The sequence below is a fragment of the Callionymus lyra genome, chromosome 15 (assembly GCF_982586985.1).
Source record: "Callionymus lyra chromosome 15, fCalLyr1.hap1.1, whole genome shotgun sequence".
NCBI lineage: Eukaryota > Metazoa > Chordata > Actinopteri > Syngnathiformes > Callionymidae > Callionymus > Callionymus lyra.
Window position 1 is genome coordinate 10,688,230 of NC_141832.1, and position 21,900 is coordinate 10,710,129.

Here is a 21,900-nt window from a genome sequence, read left to right on the forward strand (position 1 = left end):
TCTTGACCAATGTAAATATGAATTCCTCTAACCGATTAGAAAAATGACACCACTATATAACTGTGTTTCTTCGCTTTATTAAATATATCTATTCTTATTTAAGCTTAGCCAACGGTGTTATACTGGACTAAACTGATTTTGTTTCCGTTTAAATTACAGATTTCCAGTAAGGAACGTAAATAAATTGTTTAAAAGTGGTGTAACGGGATAGTTCTATTTGGACACTAGATGGCGCCCTTCTGTTAGAGCGGTCGAGTCCGTGCACGAATCTACCATCGAACCATGTTCTTGACAACAAACGCTTTCTGACTTAAATATAGTTACTTTTCAACTGATTTTTAGATCTAAAACGTTTATTAATCACAAAGCAATTGAAACAAAAAACAGGCGTCATTTAAGTTACACATATTTTTGAATTAATTCAGAAAAATGTAATTGCCACGTATGTAGAAAACCTCATTATTAAACAGACAGTAGTTACAATACTTGTACTTGTACACTATAGATGATGGTGAGTTATCATCTGGCTGCATCATTCCTGATCGAACCCACCTCCTCCTCCTCTGTCACTCCTTCTCCTCCCTCTGCGCCTTTTTTACGCACCGAACGAGTGAGCTCGCGCACACACACCCACACACACACACGCGCGCAGGATCGCTGGAGGAGAGACAATAGACAGGATAGATGTCATCATGATGTTTGGATTTTTACCATCAAGAGCTGCGGAGGCTGAGATTCAGGTGAAGAATCAGTGAGTCGAGAAGTTTTCCAAAGATTTTTATTTTTTTTATGTTGCCAACCGAGATTCCAGGAGGAGTGTGTTTCACCTCAAGGTAAGAATCACGAACAGGTTGTTATTTGACTTTTAACTTGAGAATGTTATTTTCTGAACACACTCCAACCGGTTTGACAGCGAGGTGTGATAGAATAAACATTTAAATTGAGATAAGGAAAAACAAAATTGTCGTATTTTCTGAATATTTATTAAAATACCAACATAGGTTATAACGCTTATTTCAAAGTGGAACATAGTTTATTTTTTTACAGAGGCCCCTGTTCTTCTATTCTTTAACCTTATTTATTTTCCTTGTAGTTTAAAAGTGAATAATAATAATTAAAATCCATAGAAGTCAACAACAAATGATTTCTAACACATCGTTTCATTTAGACTTTTATATATTTCTGAGAATATGTGAACGTTTTATCTCTAAATGTATGGGTTTACGTTGTTTTGTTTTTTTAATTCATGCTTTTTAACAGTAACGCGTCTTAAATTTCATCCTGTTCGGGGAAAACACAAAATTAGATTTGAAACCATTTGAATAATGTATTGTCCAAATTATTTCAAATTACTATTTAGCAAATCAGCCTTCGTTTAATGATTCATAATACTGCCCGGAGGCCTTACATTAAATCATGATTTGTTTCGTTTGAAAAAAGAAATAATGGTTATAAAAACACAATTAAAAAAAACCCATTATATTTTCAAACAAATGCAAGCAAATTGTAAACGGACTCAGACATGGATGGTGGTTCGGAATAAAAATAAAGAAACTCCAGCCTTTTTTGAAAACGGTTAACATATTTATAAGAACTAAGTCAGAATACAAGTATCATAATTGAATTAAAAAAATTCAATATTCTATATTTATTAATAATTCGTTTTAGTCAATTATATTTAGAATTATTCAAATTGTTTTGTCAACCTTTGCGGTATTAGTAAACGATGGATCAAACGGGCCTACGTGATCAAATTACAGTTCTTAAAGGAGATAACAGTTAAATGTTTTTATTTACTAATATTGTCAATCTATATTTCTAAAGATGTAATTATTTAACAACAAATTATTCCAATTCTCGGCCAGGATACACACTTTTATTTCGACCGAAATTGTAGAAATTGTAGTGTCTGTAAAATACTAAATAAGGTGGTATTTTCTTTTATGGTTTATTTTGTTGTTGTTGTTGTTGTTGATAATTTAATATATTAAATAACCTTTTTTTTCTGTAGCGATCACATTGAGGGAAGGAGAGAAGGGATGAAAACTGAGGAGAACCAGCAGTCCTGTCTTCAGCAAAGTCAATCAACGCCTTTTGGTCAGTCACCCCAAAAATCTTCTTGGATCTTTTCTCAATTTAGGAATTATCACTTAAATCAATTTAAAAAAAATGTGTATTGTAGTTTCTTTAGGGAGGTGGTTCTTAAAAATAAGTGACCCAACGGTCCCAAAAACGGCCTTGAATTTTGATCAATAATTTTTTTATTTATTGGATGTATTTTTCCATTTTCTACCTGACGCGCAGGTGCGGACTACACCGGCGCAGGTGAAGTGTGCGCGGGTTGCGATTCTCCCATCGCCGACCGCTTCTTGCTGCGCGTGAACGAGCGCTCCTGGCACGAGACGTGCGTCAAGTGCACGGTGTGTCTGAGCGCGCTCACGGGGACTTGTTACTGCCGGGACCGCCTGCTGTACTGCAAACAAGACTATGAAAAGTGAGCACAAATTTTTTTTTTTTTACTTTTTGTCCGCGGGGTTCCTTGTTCACGTTTAAGACTCTTTTTCAGATTTCTCATGGCGCAAACATGTGAAATAAACGCGCATTTTTGGAAATGTAACGCAATCTGACACATTAGAAGGGAATCACACCTGCAACCTTTGCAGCAGACCCATGTGACCTCTTGAGTCAGCAGCCTTTATATATATTAAAAATATATATTGATTGATTGAATTCCCTGTGGAACACCGTTTTTTTTAATTTACTGTGATTGACAGATACCATATCGACAAACTCAATTTTGACTTTATTGACATGTCAGTGTCTTTATTAAACATTTACGCCATTATTTTTCGAACCAATCGACTCACTTTACAACCATTGTTTTTGCTGACACTCAATCATATTGTCTGTATTGTGAAGATCTCTAATTTAGACCATGATTCAATAAAACATTTATTTATTTAGAATTATAATAAAAATCGGTCCGATTAATGTAGAATTACATTGATGGATTTCAGTGAATCTGGTTTTGTGCAGGTTTCTGCCATTATATTAAATGTATGATTTAGTAACGGGGCTGACTAGTATTGACGATATATATATATAGAATATAATATCTTATATATTAGATATTATAGATTATATATTATAAATTATAATATAATATATTATAGTATATGACTAGTATTTGAAAATTACATTTTTTATTTAGCTTTCCATACCACATAAACAAAGACCGTATATATGCTGAAAAACACGCCAACTGCGAATGTGATGATTTTAGTGAACATAGCAACAATATCTGGAACATTTCTTTCCAGATTAATCTATTTCCATCAATAGTTTCCACCTTTCACAACTAAAACACTAGTTTTAATAACTTGAAAACAGAGAGAGGTGAAATGTAAGCCTAGACTTACATTTTAATTGATTTAAATTAAACTCTTATTCTTAGGAAACAAAGATATGGTGTCTTATCTGGGGAAGTGGATTCAATCTTCGTCTCCGCGGACGGCCGTGCCTGAGTGTGTTTGTGGTGGGAGCTCCTGCCATAGACGGCTGAAGGACGAGCCTGTTGCTTGTTATCGTTGTTTTGAAAAGTGTCAGACGGTTTCCAACAGCTTCACTCTACCTGACATCTGTGGGAGAGGCTCGGACAGGGAGGGAACTGATGAAAGTCACGGCGGCTCCTGCCAGATAAAGCCGTGTAGAATGGAACTGACTGAAACAAAATCTGCATCTGCGAGTCGCTTTTAATGACTGGATGCGAGGGAATAGTTGCTGGTTTGACTCCCGGTGGTGTCGACTGACTGACTCCCTTCTACGTTACACATGGACGCTCGCCTCGTTGCGTGAGGCGGTGCCAGACTTGGCACGCCGCGGCACTTGTGACCTTCGTGGGATCAGCAACAATGTCTCCTTGTTTTTCACTGCCGTCTGTCCATCGGTGCCTTACACTACTCCCCCAAAAAAAACCAGTGCAGGTGTGTCCATTGTTACATGCTCAAGAATTTGGACCCGAAATGTACTTTTTGAGCTGGCAAAGTTTCAACGCGGGGTTTTTCAATCCGACACTCTGGAATGTTTCCCCTCCTGCGGAAGAGGGTTGACTAGTCCAAAAATTTCCCTTTATTATGCATCTTAAACTTCGATGACATCACCCCGAAGACAGACAGAATTCCCCTCCCAGACTCCCCCTCGGTCGGCATGTGTTTAAAGCCAATTTGTCTACAAAGTGTGGAGAAAAAAGGTTGAAAATAAAGTTCATCTTGGAGTTATAGTTTTAAATAGACATTAAGAATCTTATATATTGGATATTAGAATATTGGAATCACACAATAATTCCAGATAATAAAGATATGAGCAGTGGAATTCATCACAATAACAGGCAGAATGAAGGGTAGTTGGTGGTGGTTAATGACTCATTTATTTATTTAGAATATTTAAAAAATCGGTCCGATAATGTAGAATTACATTGATTGATTTCTTTGAATCTGGTTTTGTGCAATTTTCTGCGATTATATTAAATGTATGATTTAGTAACGGGGCTGACTAGTATTTGAAAATTACATTTTTTATTTAGCTTTCAACACCCCATAAACATAAACGCCTATATACAATGAAAATACACACTAACTTCTTCTAAAAATAAGTTTTAAATGTGATGATTTAGTGAACATGGCAACAATATTCTGGAACATTTCTTTCCAGATTAATTTATTTTCATCAATAGTTTCCACCTTTTACACTTTTTAAAATTTAATTAAAACACTAGTTGGAGTGTGGAGAAAAAATGTTGAAAATAAAGTTAATCTTGGAATTAAAGTTTTAAATAGACATTAAGAATCTTTAAACTGAAGGAAAAATCTGAAGATGAATATTGGAATCACACAATAATTCCAGATAATAAAGATATGAGCAGTGTAGTTAGTCACAATAACAGGCAGAATGAAGGGTAGTTGATGGTGGTTATTGCCTTAAAGCAAGTAAGTCCCTGGTTATATTTCATTATTCATGAATTTTGGTCAATATCTGTATATCGTCATCAAAAGTCTGACCTGACAATAATGTCAACCTTTTTTTTTAAAGACAATTCTATTCGAGAAGATCAAATTCAATTAAAAATACTTTAATGTTGTGAATTTATTTGCTAATATTTACACATGTATGGTCTGTTTTTGTGTTGATTACTTTAAGTTGAAGATCATTTTACCTCAGAAAACCTTCTCCAAGCATTCTGATCAGACTGTCCTGCCACTATCCTTAAACACACAAAGGTTCAAGTTTTACTTGTCAATATGTCAAGACGGGTTTTTAACTTCAAACTCTCTTAATGATGGACTGAAAAGCGAACTATATCCAGCCTATGGAAGAAGTGTTTTTCAAGTTTCTAAATTAATGTTCATTATTAATTTCAATGTTATCCAGTTTATATAAACGTTTCTCACATATACTCTAAAAATTCCATTTTTTTTTCAAATTAAAAGCAACATCAAAATAGTAGTGACTCATTAATAGTTATTTTTTCATTTTTTAATCATTTAACTGCGTCTCCGATGATCCATACATGTGGCTGTGATGAACATGAGGTGTGCTACGAGTGGTGGGATTTCATGATTCAATCTGTTATGGAAAATCAAGGATTTAAGGACAATACGCTGCATCTTTGCATATTTGCCTAACCACGTATAAATTGGACGGTTGCTGCGTCGAAAACTGGCTCCTTCACCACTTTTCTTCACTTCCTGCTCGTCCTCAGTTGCTGTGTTTAGTAATACGGCTTCGATATAAACTCCGATGATCGATAGAGAATATATTTCATCATGAATCAAAGAAATATTTAAAATATAATAACAATAGTCGTAGCATTATACTGTGATTCGGGATTAGTCCGGTCCCCGAGCGAACAGGTAATAAACATGAGGTGTGTTTAAGATTTAAGGATCTTCTGGTGTCAATCTGTTATGGAAATTCAAGGATTTAAACACAATAAGCAGCGTCTTTTTTTTTAAAGAAGGCTTTAGTTTACTCAAGAAACTCCAGGTAATTCACCAAAACCCATCCTCCCACCAAGCAGATGCTTCGCTAATGTTAACAGTCATTTGAAAAAGACTTCTGGTCCTCATGGAGACTGGAGGAAATTCAGAATTTTTGCTCTAAATAATAACCACTTTCTTTGACTTGCAATAGTTCAGACAATTATACCATTTAAATGGTATCTTCCGTAAACCATTAATTAATATTGAGGGTTTTTTTTAATGTCTAGTGTGTCCAATTTCAATCTATGTGTTTCTATTGCATTAAAAACACAGATGGCAAACATAACCCATGACCCACAAGGATTACTTTCAATTTTTTTTTCACAACCTTTTTTCTATCATTGACATCAGGGAAGTTAATTCTTTGTCAAATAAAGAATAGTTCAAAAGGTTTAAAACATATCTTAAAGTTACTAATGGGGCAAGTAAATTATTTATTATGGAGGGGTTCTGCGGGGTATTTTTGGAACCTACAAATGTTTTGAAAGTTCATTCGTCATTCATTAAATTAAATTAGCTCTCATGTAACTATGGCTAAAAAACATTTTAGCCTGTGTTTCAATAAAGACATGTGAAATGAGACCCTTGGCACAGGTATGCACTGTCTAAGTTAAGTCTATATTTCTACATATTGGTCATTGACACATGTTTTAGTATTTCTAGACATTTTCAGAGGTAGTACTTTTTTTATTCATATTTCCAGGCCTTAAGTCGTTGCCTCTTGTATTTATTCTCATTTTTTTTAATCAGATGATAAATCAAAATTGTTTTTCAAATTAAATATATTTACAAATATATATATTTTTTAATCTTATACAATTTCACATGTAAAACTTGTATCATTACTTATTATTACTTTTTATTTTTCTTCCACTTTTTAATAATTTGCATAGTAAATAAAATACAATATCCAACACATGTACTTACACAGGGACTTAACCTTGGAATATTAAGATTACATGCAATTTTGGATCCATCTAGGATCTAGACGTTTAAAATATGATTGTTTTGATCATTTTTCTGTCGCTGGTTTGGATGCCAAGCGTCTAAAAGAGCTGAGCTAAGTCAGGAGGATGACTCTGTGAGCCTGCAAGCCCCCTCGAAAGCCCCACGAAGGCATCTTCAGCCCCGTGAAAACAGGTCACCAGCGAGGATATCGGCTAAATCTGAGGTTTAATTCTCGACACAGTGGGATGGAGGGCACAGCCACTACATCCAGGTTTACAAACACAGTTAGTCGGAGACAGAGGAAGACCATGGTGACGAGGAGAAGCACCGACACGAGGGTGAAGATCGCTGCAAAGCTGTTGAATGTTACTTCAAACATCTTGGCTGAGACTCATCTGTGGCAGAACAGATGGATACCTCTGCTCTCTCCTCACCCCTCTCTCTTTTTTTTTTTTTTTGTTGGCAAGAAACAGTGAATTCAGGATGTTGTAGTACGGCAGAGCGAAGTATGCTTTTGAGACCGAGCTTAAAATACCCTCTTCTGCTAATCACCCCCACGGCACCCCTTGTTTATCCTCCCGGTCTTCCCTGTTACCTCATTCATCACTGTCTGCTTTGTAATATTATTTCTCTATTCCAAACCTCATTTCCTCTTGGTGGAGATTGATAGCAGCGATGACACCAAACAGTTTATCTCCTCGATTATCCCTTGTTTTCTCTTAATCGCTCCCCCACCTACCCCTCTCTGCGCCCCTTTGTGTCTCGGGATGAGTGAGGAGGAGGCGGGGCGGCGGATTGGTTGAGAGCTAATTACCCAACATTCTCCCCGTCCATCCTGTAATGACGGAAGTTATGCAATTGCACATCGACGGGACGATGACTTGTCTTCATCTGCGCCTTTGAACACAAGGTAGTGATGATATTGGAATTTTAAAATAGTAAGTAAGTAAGTAAGTAATTTTTATTTGTATAGCGCTTTTCCAGACCAGGGTCACAAAGCGCTTAAACAATCAAAACAATATTCAATAAAGTATATACTTTAAAGATCAAGATAAAAACTGATAACACAACAGGAGTTCCAGAAAATCAAGGAAAAGCCTGAACAAATAAAAACGTCTTAAGATGTTTCTTAAAAGAGTCAGTAGATCCATCAAGTGCAAAGAGAGAAAGGAAGATGGATAAGATCAGTGATGTAAGGAGGAGCCTGACCATGAATAGATCTGAAAGTAAGAACCAGAATTTTAAAGTTGATCCTGAAAGAAACTGGAAGCCAGTGAAGAGTTTTAAGGATCGGAGAAATGTGAGTTCTTCTACTAGAGCAGGTCAGAATTCTCGCTGCAGAGTTCTGAATCAACTGCAGTCGAGACAGATCCTTCTTGTTAATGCATGAAAACAAACTGTTACAATAGTCCAGTGCGAGAAGAAACAAACGCATGGATTACAAGCTCCAGATCATGTTGTGACAACAAGTTTAGAGATTTTTCTCAGTTAAGGAAACCTTAAAAATTGAAGAGAAACACAGAGAAGATGCATTTTACATTCAGTTGAACACCCCAGGCGTTGGTTTAATTCTGTCATCTCTTGAGACAAAATAAATTCAAGGTTTGTTTTCCACATTTTCTTGAAGCATAAAGAAGGAAAAATAGATCCAAATGTGTGTCTATTCTTTTAATTTTTAAAAAGTTTAAGTAAGTTTCGTTCTCTATGAGTTTTTTCTTTTCACATGTAAACAAAACTGCAATAATTCATAGCATAATTCTTGACCAATCCAGAACTGCTAAATAAAGTCAACCACCTGTACCTAGCTTCCTTAAATGTTTATGTCATTGGTTAAAATACATTTTAGTTGTAATAATTCAACATGTTGGTTACAACTAGTATCATTTTTTCCTTTCTTAGAAGAACAGTATTGTTGTTGATGGCTTGAGGGCATTTTTCTTTGGCAAAACCAAGACTAAAAGCCAAACTTATTCTTGACCCCAACCGCCTCTACCAATCTTCCTGAAATACTTAGCTTAAAAAAAAAAATATATATATATATATATATATATATATATATATATATATATATATACACAGTGTATCACAAAAGTGAGTACACGCCTCACATTTCTGCATATATTTAAATATATCTTTTGATGGGACAACACTGACAAAATGACACTTTGACACAATAGAAAGTAGTCTGTGAAAAGTGGAAGATCATTCCAGTGGTAACCTGTGAAGCTCTGGTAAAACTAGATGCCCAGGAGAGTTAAGGCAGTTCTGGAATATAATGGTGGCCACGCAACATATTGACACTTCAGGAGATTTCACTAAGAGGTGTACTCACTTTTGTTGCGAGGGGTTCAGCTATTAATGGCTATATTTTGAGTTTTTATTAAGGGAAAAATAAATGTCCACTGCTATATAAGCAACACATAGAGAACTTTTCATTATGTCAAAGTGTCATTTATTCAGTGTTGTCCCAGGAAAAGAAATACTTACGTTTCTAATACACTGTATATATATGATTGAGTAAGTAGTTATTACAAATATGGGTTCCAATTAGTATTGTTCTTGTTCTTATTTAGATTTTATTCATGCAGTTTTGTTCTTAAGGGCATTTTTAGGCAGAAAAAATAACAAAAATTACAAAGGTTTTGGTGACATACGTGTAACTGCTACAGAAAGTAAACAATCTTTACCTAGCTTCTTAAAATAATAATTCTGGTTAAGGTTTTATTTAGGAAGAAGTGATCAAACATGTGGTTTTACTTTTCTTAATTCTAATCTTCTTTTTTCTATACATTCTGGCCAAAGAGGGAGATTTCCTTTTTTTGTATATTTTTTAATGGTAAGGCTCACAAGGCACTGTGGCACTTTGGGTATAAAGCAAACTTAAAATGTCGTTTTTATTCAAGCCAAAGCGGAAGTTAGAAGCAGAACTTGGTCACCTTATCATATAGGTGTGTCGCTTTATTCTCACTTTAATGCTGAGGTTTGCAGCTCGAGTGTGAACCAGAAATGTGCTGAGAAGTTGTGTGTTTGCTGCATGATTGGTTTTGTTATCGCCTCGGTGTAGTGACCCCGACCCTTTCTCAGCCTCATGGCTCTTCCATTATTGCCTTTTAATTTTAATTCAGTCAACAAATAAAGTTGTTTCACTTGAACAGTTTTATTCAATTGATCAGTCTTTATCAAGAATTTTGAGATTGATAAAAATCGACGAAAATAATGTCTTTTTTTTTTTTTTGGGAGCCGGGGGTTGCTAGCTTGTGTCTTAAAGCTAATCCACTAGCATGTTCGATACTTTTTTGTGTTTCTAACTTATCCATTTTGAGCAATAGTTTATGACGCTAGCCCACATGACGACCGGACGACATTCAGTCAACAAATAAAGTTGATTTATAGACATGATGCGAACATTTTTATTCAATTGATCAATCTTTATCAAGGATTCTTAGATTATTAAAAATAGACGAAAAGAATGTGAATGCCAAAGCTGATTTTGTTTTATTATTTACAATGTATATAATAGGTGAAAACTGCAAACTTTGTAATGCAATTAACTGAATTATTGAGAGTATTAAAAATATAAAAGTTTTATTCTGACAACGATCGTTGTTGCCAATATTCATGAGCTATAACCTGCAGCGTCAAAGATAATATAAAAAGTAAGAGCACCAGAAATAAGAACTTAAAAGTAGTTTTGATTCAATTGTTGACAGATCTTAGATATGCGACAACGTAAATCTGTTTTTAATGACAATCTTGAGGGTAAAGTTTGGAGCTTCTTTTTTTTTTGGACAAACTTTACATCCGGCTTTGTTCTTTAAAAGTTATCCAAGGGGCCAAAGGGTCGACGCATGAACGGGGTTGACAATGAAGGTTCTTGAGGTGATATTACCACTATTTTTGCATATTGTGAGATGAGACCCCCATCATCCTTCCTCCCCCACAACAATTTCATAACAGACAGCTAATAAATGTTTCATGGCAGAACAAGCTGCTCGCGCTCGGCTTTATTAAATCTGAGATAATAAAAGCAAGAGACAAGGAGGAAGAAGGAGAGGGAGAATAGGGGGTCGCACCGGAGAAGGGAAAGATGGGGAGATCGGTGTAGACTTTTCTCAAATCAACCGGCTGCATCTCCTGTTTCTGGGGCAACGGGTCCTGCTGTCCCCCGTCACCCCCCCCTCCCCGCTGCTTCCCGCTCCGCCAAAGACAGACAGGAAATGAGAAACGGGCAGACAGGATATTGCGTTCTGGTGGCCTGGGGATTAACTGTTTTATCTAAACTAACACACGCGCACACACTCGCTCACATACGCAAACACACACACTCGCACACTCTATCTCCACGCGCTTTTTGTAGCGGCGATAAAAAAATATACAAAATAAAATATATGTATATGTTGGTCATCAAACTGGTAGAGAAGTCGTATAACTAGTTGGGTTTTTTTGGGGGGGGGGGAGCCGGGGGAGCTTGTGTCCTAAAGCTAATCCACTAGCATGTTCGATACTTTTTTTTGTGTTACTAACTAATCAATTTTGAGCAATAGTTTATGACGCTAGCCCACATGACGACCGGGCGACAGCATCTGTCAGCGTGTTATTGATGTTTACGCCAAGACGCCTCATCGTTGTTTACACAAAGCATATATGAGCATGTATATGGGCGACTTTATCGGCGGGTGGGTGGGTAGGCGACACGTGTGTGTGTGTGTGTGTGTGTGTGTGTGTGCATGAGAGAGTGAATGAGTGAGCGGTGGCAGAGGTAGCGGGTATCGTGGGGAATGCTGGGAGATTTTAATAACACAGAAGCAGTGCAGGGAGATTTAATAAAAGGAGATGATGTGATTACTGAACCTTGGCTCTGAGCCATTTTGTTTCACAGAGCAATATCCGCTTCGAACGCGCACACACACACGCACACACACGGGCACACACACACACACTTAGGTATGTACAAAAACTAAGGAACTGTAACAACAAAAAAAAAGCAGACAAAAGTCATGTTTATGTGAATCATCGGCCTCTTGATGGATCATCGTGGAACATGGTGGACAAAAAAAAAAGAGCAGAAAACTATTGAAATTGCACTTCCGAGCATGAAGGAATTAGTCAAAGCAATACCAGAATATTCATCAGAGAGGCGAGCAAGAACAACAAATGTAATCGCTCTGAGACATATACATATTTATGATGGTGTAGCAGTCCAGACAATGTCGAGCTTGTCGGAGCTCGCAGTTAAAAACATCGCCACATGACACAGCTTAGGGAGACGACAACAAATTTGGTACTTCCTTCCATTTGTTTGCCGAAGATCTAAAATGTATGAAGAAAAGAAAGTGGGCGATTGTAACATTTCTTTTTCTTTTTTTTTGTTGTTGTTTGCAACTGAACTCATATTCAGTGGCTTTGTTACTGTCTGTCCTCCATAAAGAGGAAGTTGCTTCACTTTGTTCACATGAGTTTCCTGCCTGAAGGAATATTTATTTTATTTTTTTTTAGGCTTATTTTTAACGGCAAATAAGAGGCACATAATATTATTTTAAAAACCTGTGACATAGTTATTCTTCTAGTTCAAGTTCCACAGAAACAGTTGACACCATTTTTTTCATGTTTCAAGATAATTTAATTTAAGAAAAATGTACATGTATTTATAACATTATCTATAACATTATAAAGGTTTGTGGATGTGTACATGCAAGTACTTATGCCTGCACATATAGATTACTTTTACTTTTACTTGTTAAAATCATTTTTAAAATTATTTTCTTTGAAGAAATATGTTTGAACGAACAAACAATTGGTCATAGTTGCAAACTATAAAGCAATTTAAAGTTCATATCAGTGAGATAAGGTAGAAAATACAATTGAAAGTATGTGTCGATGGATCATTTTATAATATTTCTGTTTTATATTATAGTATTATTGACATCTTATATTCTTCAAAATACACAAGGATAGTGCTACGTGGTGGTGCATTTCACCAGCTAGCAATGTAAGCTAGGCTAGCTGGAATACATTAAAAATATCCTCCAACTTTCTTCACTTAACTTTAGAGTTCAATACAGTTCTTCATTTTTAAGGGTTCTCATTCTATGATGTGTTACTGGGTTGTTAGTTTGAATGACAACAGAGGTTAGCACTCTTAGCTAGGCTAGCAAGGATACATTTGAGGATTTATGTTTATTTTTCAACATCAATTCAATTTGATTGTGCTTTACAGGGTTACACTTTTTGTTCTTTATCTTACTCCCAAAAATAGTAAAGATATTAAATTTAATAGGAACAAAATACGTCTGAATAAGACTGTCGTAATGAGTCTCTAAGAACATGTCAATTATGTGGTGGTATAAAAAAAACAGTTGGAGGAAAAAATGTATTTTTTACATTAGGTCTTGCGTTTGTATAAAAATATATCATATAGAATAATTGTAAATATAGAATTGGTAAATGTGGCTATTAAACATTCATTTAGGATGAATTTTACAGCTGCTAATTGTATCATAATCTTCAATTGCCAGTGTTTCTGCAAGTAAGTAAGTAAGTCATTTTTATTTGTATATCGCTTTTCCAGACCAGGGTCACAAAGCGCTTAAACAATCAAAATAATATTCAATAAAGTATGTACAGAATAAAATAATTAAATATGCAGGACTTTCTCGACAAGAAGGAATATTCCAGGATCTTGGCGAGCAATAAATACCTTTTCAAGAGCTCATGAAAAGTAGTGGACACACAAAAGGCCCTGGTTTTTGCTAAGCATTAGCTGTCCTTAATAGTTTTAAACACTGGCATGTAAATGTGTGTTTTCTCTAGCTGCAATATTTTTAATAATGTATTTATTGTTTGCTGGCTTTTAAGCACTAGTCATTATTTGGTTTAGGAGAAAACTTACGAGAGGACCCGTCTTCAAAAAACAGTGAAAGAAATTCAGCAACATGTATGTCAGCCCAAAAGAAAACAATGTATAGATCTCTACAGTGGTTCACATATGCGTGATATATACCCAGAACCTCATGGGGAAGCGTCTCACGGCCTAATCTAAGTATGCTGTTTAACCATTCTGTCCATGGTGATTTATTGGCAGCTGCCCCCCCGGTCAGAGCCAGTGTGAATGATACTTCTATTAGGGGGATTAGACTGATCTACTTACGGACCCCCCTCTGCGGCAGTTGCCCCAAGTTGCCACCATTTGCCGTGTTGAGTGAATTCTGTCCTCCGCTGTGAACACCCCAATTAGGGCGTGTTGGGACGAGCGACTTCAATCCTGCGACACTTGAACGTGTGCGAGTCGGAGGAAGATTTTTTTTTTTTAACTGATCCAGATTTGAGTTTTAAAGTGGATTTTCTATAACAGTGGGTGAAACGTTTAGACAACTCTGCCGCTAGGTACATTTTTTAGTTTTTTTATAGGATCTCTTTTCGGTGATTTTGAGTGTTTGGCAGATGGATACGGAAAGATTAGCTGTAGCAGCTGCGTTTGGGACAAAATCAGAGATTAAGAGCCTTAATGTGCAGACCTGGCTGCTTCTTTATGGTCCAGATTTGGGAAGCAACACCTTCATAACACTCGGTCAGGGAGCGACTTCACTTCCCCTCCATACCTCCCTCTTACCCTCCCTTCATTCTCGAGTTCTGGCCTTGAAGCTAAAGCCTATACGGGTGGACGTTCCTCAAAATGATCTTTATTGTCTGATATTTCAAGTGCATTTATACAAAAAAGATGTTTGCAACTCGAGTTCTCGTGTAGTATTTTAAGTAGCCGACGGGTATAATGGTCAGGAATAGTGTGTCGCCTGTGCACATATATGTGTGAAAGTCGATGCCGGCGTGTCTATGTGTGTTTTAGTGTGCATAAGTGAGAAGGGAGAGATTAACCCCATGCTATCCCCAATCCCTGGTTATGAGTTTACAGCGTCTGTCTGGCCATCACACTGTTTAAACAACAATCTAATTAATCCTGTCTTTATTAGTTTCAGTGAACTGGGAGCTGGGCTGGGAGGGCGACCGGGAATGCTGGCAGGAGAATTCCTCGGAGGTAGCTAGGGAGGGGGGAGAAAACTAAGAGCGAAAACAGGGATTTGTGAAGAATTTAGTTTGAGAGACTTAAGGGCCGATCGGCGGAGACGAGGATGACGGCGATGCGGGAGAGAAGTTACAGGGTTATTATCACAGTCTGAAGCGTAAAAAAAAAAAGTTGAGCTTAAGCTTTAAACAGTTACAGCACGATGGGTGAAAATAACACTTTAAAATCAATGTATCTGGTGAATTGTCAGCCAAAGACTTTGTATATCGGCCCCGGTACAAAAGTTTTCCACAAATTAGGTAAAATCAATGTCAAATGTATATATTTTTTCTTTTCTGTTCTTAATGAATCTGCTTCACTTAGTGTATTTGTCGATTAACTTATTCATAAAATAGAATATATAGATGGATGTCTTGGTGGTTGGTTCCATTTTTTCTCAACCACAACAAATACCTGTGATTGTTTACAACACAGGTAATAAAAGTTTTCTGATTCTGATATATATAATATACAAAAAATACCACAAATGATGTAATGTAATTAAGTATTTTTCCCTCAAATTATTTTGTTTATTATTGGATTTCCTTTTCTTTTTAATATATATATATACATTTTCTTTTGAATCTGCTTCACTTATGCTATGTCTGTTAACGAAATAGAACATTATATATATACACACACACTATTATGGTTCATTTTCACAATAAACCCCTTCTATATCAGAAATGTATTCATAATAATGTTTTTGTGGTGTTAATTATTTTTTGTTATCAAAAAATCTGACTTGAAAAATCGTCTAAATAGTGTGAGTTTTCGAGCAACATTATGCAAACTTGTGCGTGAAATGTTGCTTACAGTGTCTGAGATGGATCACTATAAATACTGCCACCTGCCGTCCAGAGATGTAACATCACATACAACGATGTCATTGTAATGCCTAAAGCAGACCTGGTTGCTCTGTGAATTGGGGATTTTTTAACACAACCTTTAATTAAGAGTTAAGTTATTAAGTACAACCGAGACCCCTGTTATTATTTGCACCCCTGTTCCTCCCCTGACAAAGATAGTTTGTAGCATTGCATCTTAGATCCCCTTAAGATGCACCATCACTCGTTCTCTTGTTCCAGGTTGTTTGTGAGGAAGTGCAGCGCTTGTCTGCAGGTGATCGGACGCTCGGAGCTGATCATGCGAGTGCTGGGACAGGTGTACCATCTGGGCTGCTTTAGCTGCTGCGAGTGTGAACGCCGGCTGCAGAGAGGTGATGAGTTCGTGCTGAAGGAAGGCCAGCTGCTGTGTCGCATGGACTACGAGAAGGAGAGGGAGATGCTGGCGGCCATCAGCCCCACGCCGACAGAATCAAGTACGACGGACTCCAGTTCAAGTGTACAAATATAAACATATATTTGAAAATGTATCTAGAACTCTACGGCAAAAGCTGTTGAATGGATGCATTTATAGAGTCAATATTAGACTCTCTTAAAATGTTGCATATATCTTATTAACAAAGAATTATCATTGATTTAACTAATTGAAGAACACTATTCTCAAAGCACCTCTACAGGCAAAACAAATACATATTTGTGTTAGAAAAAAGAAGTTTATTTTAAACTAAATAAGAAATATTTGACAGTATCGATACCGATTGTGATGTATATTCATGTCTATTTTATCCTTTTTTAATTTCTTTTTTAAGTTATTAACGCCATTTCTTTTGCCGGACACTGAACCTATATATGACTATTTTAAGTTACATATATATTATTATTTCTGTAAATATTTGAATGTTGTGAGCAGCAGACAATTGCTATGATTTCCATTCATTTCCAATTGATATTTTTTTTAAGTTAAAGTTTACAAAAAAAAAAAAAGTAGTATTATAGCAGTAGTATATCAAAATATTTGCCCCAAATAGTGTCTATTAAAATGTCTTTTTGAAGCAACGCGCTATGTATATGTAAAAATGTACATTCCTTGTTTAGTGCATGTGTTAATTATAGGAAAAAAAGAAGAAAAATTCTAATATTGTGTCATTGCACTACAAATATTGCATTGACACACATTGAGAAAATAACATTTGAAAGCAGGCAAGTAGATATTGAAGTTCTATCATAAACATTATTAGAAAAATCTTTCATATATTGTGGATGATTACACAATAAAAGGTCAAATTACAATTTCTAAATATTTTTGTATCTGTAAATTTTTACTTTACTGATAATATATTTCTGACAATGAATATTATGACAATATGTCTAGAATTGAGCAGACATTTTATGACAGAAAAGCCAGTTTTGAACACAAGCTTCTTCGACTGTTTGCAGTCAAAAGTGAAGATGAAGAGGGTGGAGGAGGCTCCGGAGGTAAAGGAGGCGACGAAGGCAAGGAGCACAAACGTTCCAAACGTCCACGAACCATCCTGACGACGCAGCAGCGACGTGCTTTCAAAGCATCATTTGAAGTGTCTGCTAAGCCTTGCCGCAAGGTGGGAATCAAAAACTAGATGAACTTCAATCCATCCTTCTTTTTCTTTTTTTTTAATGAACAATCCGACCCGCAGGTGAGAGAGACGCTCGCAGCCGAGACCGGACTCACAGTGAGAGTCGTGCAGGTGTGGTTTCAGAACCAAAGGGCCAAGGTAAGAGTTTGAAAAACACAAAATAGGAACATATATAGTCGATATATTAAAAATGATATTGTATTCACTAGATGAAGAAGATAGCTCGCCGGCAGCAGCAGCAGCAGCAACAGCAGCAGGAGCAGGAACAACTGGGCGGCGGCAGGAGAGGCTCCAGCAGAGGCGGGAGGCAGAGCAACGACGACAGCGAGGGTACGAGGATGGTCAGCACAAGAAATGTTCATCATTATTTTTTTTTTAATTGTAATAAACCTCCCCAGATGGCTCCAGTTCTCACGGTATGGATGGAATTTTGGGATATGCCTCTCTGCCACGGCAGCAGCTACTGACTCTGGACCCCAACATTTACGGGGGGGAGCCTTTCCGACACGGGCTCACACCCCCTCAGCTGAATAGTGATCAGATCCACTCGTACGGTAAGACACCAGGACACCGGTACGTTCAGGTTTTTTTTAAGCCTAAATATTTTTATAATATATTAATTTTAATTTATAATATTAATAAAGAGATTGGTTTGAGCTCGATCACACTTGTGCGGGTCCGTGGAAAGTACGACTCGAGGGCCCAATAAGACCCTTTGCTTGAACTAATGTGGCTAAAGTGAAAATATAAAACTGATAATGGGAAAAGTCACAGTTTCTTCATTGAAAATTTAATTTAAATGTCTTAATTTGAGGAATTCATTCTGTTGTTACCCAAACCTTTTATAAAAATAAATGATGAAGTTAAGATAAATATGTAATATTTAATACATCTTTTTATTTATTTTTTAACATAAGTTTTTTGGGAATGGAATCGGAGTATTTTTCTTCCATAAAACTAAATTGAGAAAAAAAATCATTATGCCCATAGTCATTCCACCAAAACATTTAAACAGAAAAACAAACATACCGATTTTATCTCAAATAAAAGAACAAAAATTGACAATGATTTGTAACTTTTAGAAAATTATATTTATTAGATTTTTTATCTAAGAGTATTTTTTTGAGTTGCTCCTTCTGTTTTTTAAGAATCATTTCCCAACATAAATTGTTAGTAATGCATTCAATATGTGACCGTTTTTCCATACGTGTGGAAGAGTTTTAATATACTTGAAATCTACTTTTTTCGGCACCAGAATCCGAAACCGTATTCCACGACCTGGACAGTGACGGGAGCCTCGGCCACCTCGGCGACTGCCTCTTAGGACCGGGAGACAGCAGTCTTCTGCCGGGCAGAGTCGGGAACCCGATCGATCGTCTCTACTCGATGCAGAACTCCTATTTCACCTCCTGACCCATATATACCCTCCACCCTTTTCCTTTCGCTTCCAACTTTCAGCCCAGAGAGGCAGCTAGCAGAGTCTCGACAGGCCTTCAGGACGTACTCTTTTGGACCGAGGATAAATGCTGACCACAGCGGGAAAACGAATGAGTCAATCGTGGTGATTGTCTTTGATCAGATAACGTTCCGACATAAGAATCTCATGCTGGATATAAAGACACTGTTTAAATCCGAAACCTGTTAAAAGTTAGTTTACCATGTTGCACTTGTACATAATGTTGGCACTTTTAAATAAACAGAACCCACTCATAACCCCTTTTTCTTTTTACTCAAAGTGAAAAGAGCAGCTGTAGATCAGTAAATTGGGAATCACGATTTTGAGAGCTGTGGTTAGTTATGATGGGTGAATTGATATTAGTATGAAGTTACGTTTGAGAATTTGGGTGCAATTTTATTCTCAGGATAGTGTGTGTGTGTTTCTGTTACCTGAGCCACTGTATCGTCTTTGCCACTGAATGTTCCCAAAAACGTACACGGATCTATCTACGACTACCCAAAACACCATTAAAGTGACCATAGAATGCAAATAGCTTATATTTATATTGACCTTTTTTTAACATGTGTTAAGGAACCATTTGCTATGACAGACATAAAAATAAATATATATACATCGCATTTCAGTGTTCTATGGGCCCTTTTAGACCATTTTATGCCACAGACCAAAAGAAACATTTCACATTACAGGGTCATATGAGGATACAGGGTGTGCTTTACCTTTAGATTTAAACGAAGTAATTATATAATGGGTAAACAACAGCAATTTTGGTACTTAGAATTGTAAATATGAATGTAGTTGTGTTGTAAGTGTTGTAGTCTGTGAAGCTTGCCCTCGAACAAGGTGATGGTAGGTACATATTTAGACGCTTCCTCTGTGCGAAACAACTGATATTTAATCTGTAGCATGATATTTATATGTTACAAAGTAGGCCATGCGATGGCTTAAAGCATAAAACTTGATAATAAAGCGTTGAGATCTGGTTTAATGCTTCTCTAATGAAATAGAACTTAAGTGAAGCTAGTCTCCTGAGGGATTGCTACAGCTTTCTGATGATACATACTGCAATCTAATGAATAAAAGCTCGTATTTTTATTGGTTTTCTGTGAAAGTAACTTATTTGTGACGTAATTATGTTCAACCGTGGTGTGTTTTGCTCGTGATGTTTCTTCAATCTTTAAGAAAATGTGCTTTGTTTGTCCTGAATATAATAAAATGATGTTGATTTCTTATGTGTGTGCGCTGACAAAATTTTGTAAAACACATTTTTTTATAGTTAAAAGGGCTGTTATGCTCTGCGAACAGAGAGCTCGTAGCTCAACATCCTCCCTATGTCACGGTCAGTCGTCCCTCTGATTAGAACCTTATCCTTCCTACCCTCCCAAATCACTCATTAAGCAACCAGAATATTTGTGTGGGAGAAACACTCACCAGTTTCAAAACATGAATCACACTGTGAAAAGGGTAGAGTTCAAGAGGCTAGACATCGAGGCAACGAAACAAATAAAAAAAATTAAAATGTATTCATCTTGTGTAACCTTTAATTGTATTTTCCATAAATTAGACCTAACTTTGAATGCAGTGCCAACATATCACAGATCTTACAGAGTTGTTAAAAAAATTCACTCTATGGGTTCTCTCACTTGAAAAGTAGACCGAAGGTGAAGAAAGATGGCCGAGTGCTACGACTGCAATGGAGGTGCATCTGTCTCTGCAGAGAGAAAATATATTTATGTCCAGTTGGCTATTAATAACGGAAAAATATCAATTTTGCAATATATCTTATGCGTTTATAGTTCATAAGAAAACATGTAAGCCTAAACTACTATAGCTACTTAATACAAAATAGATTTGCTGTATTCTTATAACTTTGACTACATGAAATACTCATTCATTTGTATTTTAGTTTATCTGTTGTTTTTGTGTTTTGTGCAATATCTGTTTAAACCAAGTAAGGTTTTACAAATATGTTTTGTTTCTCTAAAAAAAAATTGCCCACCTGAGGCAAAACTTACCGACACCACTGAGGTCTACGGTTTCTGCGCATCCAAGAAAGCGAGTCACATGTGACGAACAGGAGGTAGGATTGCTTTGATTTTCACTCAGACAGTGCTCGAACTCTTGGAACTCCTGCGAACACTCCTGCCGTATCTTCTGGATCACTGGACTATTAACAGCAAATCAAAAAATTAGTTATTGTTGGTGAAATATTGTGGTGATGACACGACAAAGAAATGTAAAACCTTACTGTGAGGATGTGCACTTGGACAACTTCAGCTTCAGGTGGTGACAATGCTGTTGCCAAGAGGATGAGTTTGAAGCGACGCATTGTCCAAACTCTTCTATCTCTTTCCGGCAGTATTTCGCCGTGATGTCCATGGCAGCCTGCCTATGGAGGTGTTGAAATTACAGCATTATTTTAATACTCAAACCCAACCTTCAGACCCAGAACAAAATATATAATCGCTTATATACGTAAAAAGCGACAAATAGAAAAAAAAAGAAATGATTCAGGAAACAATTCTTACATTTTGTTGCGGTTAAATTCTTGATTGTATGAAGAACTTCATTCAAGGTTGAATCAAAATACATGTGATGCGACTGTCGGTACAGGAAGTGTCCGGCGTGTACGATGCCGCCTAGTGATGACGTCACATCCCGCGTGATTATTTATTAAAAACACGTTTATTTATTCATGATAACTTTTGGTCTGGCAAAGATTATAACGTGTTCCAAATTGTACGTATTAATTATTATTTATTATAATTACGTTTTGATAAAAACGGATTGTGGTTAAAAAATATATTTTTAAAACGTTTTATATGTTTGGAAATTACAATACACAAGCACATTCTATATTAATGTATTAATTCGTTAATGTGGGGAATTGCATTTATTTATTTATAAATTTTAATATTTATTTTTTTCCTGTAACTTTTAG

At 36.4% G+C, this 21,900-nt stretch overlaps 2 protein-coding genes across 2 annotated transcripts; one reads left to right on the forward strand and one right to left on the reverse strand.

Annotated features, from left to right (window-relative positions):
• Window positions 1–639: 639 nt before the first annotated feature.
• On the forward strand, window positions 640–20,191 carry lmx1al (LIM homeobox transcription factor 1, alpha-like). Its single transcript, XM_087808891.1, has 9 exons — window positions 640–833; window positions 2,012–2,097; window positions 2,305–2,494; window positions 16,134–16,366; window positions 17,328–17,488; window positions 17,564–17,641; window positions 17,713–17,833; window positions 17,902–18,057; window positions 18,759–20,191. Exons 1-9 carry the CDS (start codon window positions 790–792, stop codon window positions 18,914–18,916), a joined length of 1,227 nt encoding a protein of 408 aa, XP_087665017.1. The 5' UTR covers window positions 640–789; the 3' UTR covers window positions 18,917–20,191.
• Window positions 20,192–20,472: 281 nt separating this feature from the next.
• Window positions 20,473–21,858, reverse strand: chchd5 (coiled-coil-helix-coiled-coil-helix domain containing 5). The gene is made up of 4 exons (XM_087808892.1): window positions 21,488–21,858; window positions 21,208–21,348; window positions 20,975–21,126; window positions 20,473–20,670 (listed from the first exon to the last, which is right to left on the reverse strand). Coding segments are annotated over exons 1-4 (324 nt in total). The 5' UTR covers window positions 21,490–21,858; the 3' UTR covers window positions 20,473–20,641.
• Window positions 21,859–21,900: the final 42 nt, after the last annotated feature.